The sequence below is a fragment of the Cucurbitaria berberidis genome (assembly GCF_010015615.1).
Source record: "Cucurbitaria berberidis CBS 394.84 unplaced genomic scaffold K460scaffold_13, whole genome shotgun sequence".
NCBI lineage: Eukaryota > Fungi > Ascomycota > Dothideomycetes > Pleosporales > Cucurbitariaceae > Cucurbitaria > Cucurbitaria berberidis.
The window spans coordinates 8,937-16,235 of NW_024468947.1; the positions used below are offsets into that span (position 1 = coordinate 8,937).

At 27.8% G+C, this 7,299-nt stretch overlaps 2 protein-coding genes across 2 annotated transcripts, besides 2 other annotated features; one reads left to right on the forward strand and one right to left on the reverse strand.

Annotated features, from left to right (window-relative positions):
* Window positions 1–1,500: 1,500 nt before the first annotated feature.
* Window positions 1,501–1,608: a sequence feature (Protein overlapping with rRNA (K460DRAFT_297941, KAF1839838.1) was converted to a misc_feature.).
* A 52-nt stretch (window positions 1,609–1,660) lies between these two features.
* Window positions 1,661–1,753: a sequence feature (Protein overlapping with rRNA (K460DRAFT_297941, KAF1839838.1) was converted to a misc_feature.).
* Window positions 1,754–4,988: 3,235 nt separating this feature from the next.
* K460DRAFT_297934 (uncharacterized protein) lies at window positions 4,989–5,228 on the forward strand (the record flags this gene model as incomplete). Its single annotated transcript, XM_040929738.1, is given in 2 exon segments — window positions 4,989–5,099; window positions 5,118–5,228. Coding segments are annotated over 2 exon segments (222 nt in total), but the record flags the coding sequence as incomplete, so codon positions are not given.
* A 454-nt stretch (window positions 5,229–5,682) lies between these two features.
* On the reverse strand, window positions 5,683–5,832 carry K460DRAFT_297939 (uncharacterized protein; the record flags this gene model as incomplete). The annotated part of the gene is made up of 1 exon (XM_040929740.1): window positions 5,683–5,832. A coding segment is annotated over one exon (150 nt), but the record flags the coding sequence as incomplete, so codon positions are not given.
* Between the last annotated feature and the right edge of the window lie 1,467 nt (window positions 5,833–7,299).

Genomic DNA, 7,299 nt, shown 5'->3' on the forward strand with positions numbered 1-7,299 from the left:
TCGCGTAAGTTAGCAAATATAGGTTTATAGTTTATATAGCGCTGCGCATATTTCCGCGATTTTGCTAGTAAAAACCTAAGCTCTAATATATTTTCTACTATATCTACCCCGCAATACAAAAACTAGAGTTAATTACCTTTGTACACTACATAAAGAGGGCAGTTAAGGTTTCTAAAAATATAACTATTTTATTTACTACTATTTGCAGTAAGCTTTAAGGGCGTTAAAGCATAAATAATAGTTAGTAGTAGGGTATAAAATAGGCTTCTGCCTAAAAATAGAGCCGGTATGCTAGTCCCTCTGCCTATTTTTCCTTCCTTGCAGTAGTAATAATAAGCTTTTAATTAAATTAATTTGCTTACTATAAAGTACTTTATTAATAAGCGTACTAGTACTTATTAGTTTTGCGCATAAAAAAAGCTTTTAGGGGCTCTTTATACCTAAAAGCTAGCTATTAGTAGAGTGCATAGTATAAAAAAAGTAGCCTAAAAACTATTTTACCTGCATTTATTTTCTACTACTTTTTAGCAATAGCTTAGGCATTATTAGTAAGCAGCTTGCATATTTATAGTCCCGTATTTGCACGCCCTATTTCCTAAATATTAGCTAGTAATATCTACTCTAGTTAGCATGATATTAGGGGCTAGGCAGCTGTTTTCTACTTAATTAAGTTAGCTAAAGCTTATATTACAAAGCAACGCCTTAGCGCTGCACCTGTTCTTATAGTTAATACTTAAAGTCTTATTTATTTTTACAAATAGGCACTATTTGGGGTTTATAAATAGCTAGCTTTGCTAACTATTTATTAAATTTCTAGAAATACTTCTACTAAATATCCGCGCTTGCGTGCGTAATAAAGCAATTATAAGTTTTTTTTTCCTAAAATGCATATAGTGCGGGTTTTTTTTAGCAGCAACGCTAGTAATGCCCTGTCTTGGACTACACTTTAAGGAACTTAGTAAAAGCAACTAAATTAGTTACTTGCAGTATTAGTGCCTTGTATACTTTTGTAGTAAGCAGCTAGCACTGCTTTGTATAGCTATCTGCTTAGTACTTTCTGCTCCCTCTAAAGGGTTTGTGCCCGCATGCTTTGTACGCCTAAGTATAAAATTATTACCTAGTTAATTCTGCTAGTAGTTATATGCTTATTTTAAAAATTAAGCTATATATATTTAAATATAAGCAATTATACTGTAAAACTGCGAATGGCTCATTAAATTAGTTATTATTTATTTAATAGTACTTTACTACTTAAATAACTATAGTAATTCTAGAGCTAATACATGCTGAAAACCCTAACTTTAAAAGAAGTATATTTATTAAATAAAAAACTAACGCCCTTTAGGGCTTTTTAGTAATTTATAATAACTTTATAAATTGTATAGCCTTGCGCTAGCAACAGTTTATTTAAATTTCTACCCTATTAACTTTTAATAGTAAAGTATTAGCTTACTATAATTTTAACAAATAACAGGGAATTAGGGTTTAATTCCGGAAAAGGAGCCTAAAAAACAACTACTATATCCAAAAAAAGCAGCAGGCGCGCAAATTACTCAATCCCAACACAGAAAAGTAGTAATAATAAATACTAATACAGGGCTTTTTTGGGTTTTGTAATTAAAATAAGTACAATTTAAACTTCTTAACAAGAAACAATTAGAAGGCAAGTCTAGTGCTAGCAGCTGCAGTAATTCTAGCTCTAATAGCATATATTAAAATTATTGTAGTTAAAAAGCTTGTAATTAAAATTTAAATTTAGCTAGTAAGTCTGCCTTACTGCATATACTTGTTTAGCTAGGCTTTCTTTTTAAAAAACTTTATGCCTTTTACTAAGTATATTAAGGACTAGGACTTTTATTTTAAAAAAATTAGAGTGTTTAAAGCAGGCTTTTGCTCAAATATATTAGTATAAAATAATAGAATAGGACATACAGTTCTATTTTGTTAGTTTCTAGGACTGCTATAATAATTAATAGAAACAGTTAGGGGCATTAGTATTTAATTATTAGAGGTAAAATTTTTAAATTTATTAAAAACTAACTACTGCGAAAGTATTTGCTAAAAATGTTTTTATTAATTAGTAAATAAAAGTTAGGAAATTAAAAACAATCAGATACTGTCGTAGTTTTAACTGTAAACTATACTAACTAGAAATTAAGTAATATTTTTTTTTTTAACTTGCTTGGCACTTTATAAGAAATTAAAGTTTTTGAGTTTTAGGAAGAGTATAGTCGCAAAGCTAAAACTTAAAGAAATTAATAAAAAAGTACTACTAGGCGTAAAGCCTGCGGCTTAATTTAACTTAATATAGAGAAACTTACTAAGTCTAAATAAAATAAGGATTAACAGATTAAGAGCTTTTTCTTAATTTTTTAAATAGTAGTGCATAGCCGTTTTTAGTTAGTAGAGTAATTTATTTGCTTAATTGCAATAATAAACAAAACTTTAACTTGCTAAATAGCTAGGCTAGCTTTAACTAGTCACCGGCTTTTTAGAAGGACTATTAGCTTAAGCTAATAAAAATTTAAAGTAATAATAAGTTTATAATACTTTTAAATATTCTAAACTACACGCGCGCTATACTAATAAAGCTAATAAGTTTTTTATTTTAGCTAAAAAGTCTGAGTAATTTTATTAAACTCTGTTGTGCTAGAAATAGAGCATTGCAATTATTACTCTTTAATAAAAAATGCCTAGTAAGCGTGTATTATTAGTATATATTAATTACGTTTCTGCCCTTTATATATACTGCTTATTACTACTACTAATTAAATAGCTTAGTAAGGCCTTCGGACTAGCTTAAAAAAGTTAGTAATAACTACCCCAAACTAAAAAGTTCGTTAAACTTAGTTATTTAGAAGAAGTAAAAGTTATAATAAAGTTTCTATAAGTAAACCTGCGGAAGGATTATTACTAATTTTTAGAAAAACTTTAGTCCCTGTTTAAACTCTTGTTTTTTGCATACTATTTATTTCCTTAGCAGGCTCTGCCTGCTAATAAGATACTATAAAAACTCTTTATAATTACAATCAGCATTAGAAAATATATAATAATTACAACTTTTAATAACAGATTTTTTAGTTCTAGCATTAATAAAAAACGCAGCAAAATGCAAAAAGTAGTATAAATTGCAGAATTTAGTAAATTATTAAATTTTTAAACGCACATTGCGCCCCTTAGTATTTTATAAAGTATACTTATTTAAGCATTATTTGTACTTTTAAGCTCTACTTAGTATTAAGTATTTATTTTTATTTTATGCGCGGGACTTGCTTTAAAGCAATTAGCAGCTAGTATACTTACTTTAAAGTATAGTATATTTTACATTTTTTAGCTTAAATGCTTGTATCTACAAAGCCTATACTTTTGCTTTTAACTTTAAATTAAGTAGGAATACCTGCTAAACTTAAGCATATTAATAAGCAGAGGAAAAAAAATTAACAGAAATTGCCTTAGTAATAGTAAGTAAAGCGGCATTAGCTTAAATTTAAAATCTAGCTCTTTTAGGGTCCAAATTATAATTTGCAGAAAGCGCTTTGGCGTTAGCAGCAATTTAAGTTTTTTAAAATAGGATATTACAGAAAGTAAAAATCCTGTATATAGTTGCTAACTTTTACTGTATAAAACCCCTTTAATAAGTTAAATTATTTGGGAATGCAGCTCTAAATAGGAAGTAAATTTCTTTTAAAGCTAAATACTAGCCAGAAACTAATAGCGCACAAGTAGAGTAATTAAAAAATAAAAAGTACTTTAAAAAAAAAGTTAAATAGTATATAAAATTGTTAAAAGGGAAGCGCTTGCAGCCAGACTTGCTTATAATTACTTATTTAGGCTTTTACTTAGTGCACTTTTCTGCAAACAGGCTAGTATTAGTTTAAGTAGTTAAATAAAAACTTCTATTACGTACTTCCTTTTAGGGAGGCTTTATAGAAAAAGCAATATACAACTAGCCTAAACTAAAATTTGCGCATTTACTAGAATACTAGTATAATAGCTATAAACAGCCTGTTTTAAAATACAGACTAAAAAGTCTAATATTTATACAAGTATTTAAGTATTAAGCCTAAACGCATAATAAAAGTAAATAGAAGTAGGATTCCTTTTAGAGTACACTATTAACTAATCCTAATATTTTTAGATAGATTTAAGTAAGAGCATAGCTATTAAAACCTAAAAAATAGTAAACTATACTTAAATAGAGTAAAGCTAGAAAAAACTCTAGTAAAAGCTTGTAGCAGTTCTAATATGCAAATTAATTATTAAATTTAGGCATAGGGGTAAAAAACTAATTAAACTATTTAGTAGCTAGTTCCTGCTAAAATTTCTTTTAGAATAGCAGTAATATATTTAGTTTTATAAAGTAAAGCGAATAATTAGAGGCCTAAAAGTTAAAACAACTTTTACTTATTCTTAAACTTTAAATATGTAAAAAGTCCTTATTACTTAATTAAATGTAAATACTTAAATATACTATTACTAGTAAGCTATTTTTAGTAAGCAGAACTAGCAATGCAGGATAAACTAAATACAGAATTAAAGTATTAGAATATATACTTATTAAATACTACAAAAAGTATTAGTTTATCTAAACAGCAGAATAGTAGCTATAAAAGTCGGAATTTACTAAAAAGTGTATAATAACTTACCTGCTAAATAAACTAGCCCTAAAAATAAATAGCACTTAAGCATATTACTTATACCCCGCTGCTAGAGCAAAATTTAAGCCCTAGCAAGTAGGCAGGTATAAAAACTTATAATAAAGCTTTAAAAATAACTTTAGGTTAAACAGCTTCTAGTACAAATTTTAGTAGTAGTAGCAAATACTTAAATAAGAACTTTAAGGACTAAAGTAGGGAAAAATTCTGTATAAATAGTAGTTGGATACAAGTTAGTTAATTTTAAAAAATAAAATAATTCTATTTTAATATTAGCGCTTGCGCCACGCCCTTAAAAGGGAAGCTAGTTAATATTCTAGTATTTAAATATAAATTCTCTGCAGCAATGCAACTAAAAGCGGAAACTTTAGCAAAAGCTCTAAAAAAAGTTTTTTTTTCTTTTTAATAGTCTGTTACCCTAAAATTGGTTTGTCTAGAACTAGGGTTTAATAGCTAAAAAAGCGCTGCACTTTTGCAGTATTTAGTGCGCTCCTAACAAGCTTTAAAAATCTACTTAAAAAAATAGTTTTTATACTAAATTATACTTATAACTGCAGCAGGTTTCCAAGGTAAAAAGCCTCTAGTTAATAGAATAATATAAATAAGGAAAGTTAGTAAAATAAATTTATAACTTTAAAAAAAGGATTAGCTTTAAAAATTGGGTACATTGGGCTTTGGAAAAAAGCTTTTAGCGCAGAAAAGTACTAGCCGCAAAGTAGGCGCTTTTTAGCGCTAGAGTGCAAGTACTTTTAGTAAATTTTAGCTGTTTAGCGTACGTTTAACAACTAACTTAGAACTAGTACAAATAAAAAGAATTTAACTATTTAATTAAAACATAGCATTGCAATAGCTAGAAAGTAGTATTAATGCAATATAATTTCTGCTTAGTGCTCTAAATATTAAAGCAAAAAAATTTAACTAAGCGCAGGTAAATAGCAGAAGTAACTATAACTTTCTTAAAGTAGTTAAATACTTTATTATCTAATTAGTAACGCGTATAAATAAATTAACAAAATTCCTACTATTCCTATCTACTATCTAGCAAAACTACAGCTAAAAGAACAGGCTTGGCTAAATTAGCAGAAAAAAAAAACCTTATTAAACTTAATTCTAGTTTAATATTGTAAAAAGATATAGGGAGTGTAAAATAGGTAGGAGCTTTAGCGCCAGTAAAATACTACTACCCTTATAGTTTTTTTACTTATTTAATAAAGCAGAGCTAGGCTTTATTGCCTAATTTCTAGTATTAAAGTTTTTTGTAAGCTAATCTAGGTTAAAAATATTATTAAGTAGAAAATTTAGTTAGGGCGGCATATTTATTAAACTATAACGCAGGTATCCTAAAAGGGACTTATAAAAAATAGAAATTTCCAGTAAAGCAAAAAAGTAAAAGTTTTTTTAATTTTAATTTTTAGTGTAAATACAAACTATAAAAGTGTAGCCTATTAATCCTTTAGTCCCTCAAAATTTAAAGCTAGAAATACTAAAAAAATTACTATAGGAATAACTAGCTTGTAGTAGCTAAGCGTTTATAGCAACATTGCTTTTTAATCTTTTAATATTAACTCTTCTTATTATACTAAAGCAGAATTTAGTAAGTATTAGATTATTTACCTACTAATAGGGAACATAAACTGGGTTTAGACTATTATAAAACAAGTTAGTTTTACCCTACTAATAACTTTGCCCTAATAGTAATACTGCTTAGTATAAGAGAAACTATAGTTTTAAATAATTAGTTTTTGCAGCTATTTAACTAGGCATTACTGCAAAGCTACTATTTGCTAAATTATAGCTAAACGCCTCTAAATTAGAATTTATACTAGAATAGAGTAATTTCTACTTGTACTAGTTAGATACAAATAAGCTTTTAGCCCAAAACTTTACTAAGCTAGTATTAGTAGTTTTATTAAAATTAGGGCTGCTAGTTAGCGTATTGCAATTGTATAGTGCGCAGGATTAAATTTTTTACAAACAACTTAGTTATTTAGCTAAGTTATGTAAGTAGTTAAGTAGCTTTATTATTACAAGCTACTAAGCGTAAGCCTGCTGCTAGCTTAGTTAAATATAGGATATATAACCCTTTCTATTTATTAAAAAGCAGCAAAGTTTGCAGCAAAAAAAAGGGAGAGTATTATAGGTTTAGGGCCTCAACCCCTTAAACTAAGTAGAAAAACGCCCACCTAAATTCTTAGGGCGTTCTAGGCACCTACCTAGGCTAAAGGGGCTACCTGCTTACTATAAGCAGTATTAGCTACTTAAGTTAAAAAAGCTAACTGCTTAAGCTAGGCAAGTTAGCAAAAAGGACAGGGACAAAGTACTTAAAAAGTAGTAGTTTTTTTTTTATAGTTTTTGTTACATAGAAAAGTTGTTTAAAAATCTAAAATATAAATTCTAAAAAAACAAACCCGTTTCAAACAGCAGGCCACAAAATCAGGAAAAGAAAATAGCAAATAATAATAATTAAGGCGTCTAGTAACCTACAAGTTACTAAATAGAAAAATTAAAATAAATAAAGCATCTAGTAACCTACAAGTTACTAGACGGTAGAATTAAAATAAATAAAGCGTCTAGTAACCTACAAGTTACTAGACAGTGGAATTAAAATAAATAAAGCGTCTAGTAACCTACAAGTTACTAGACA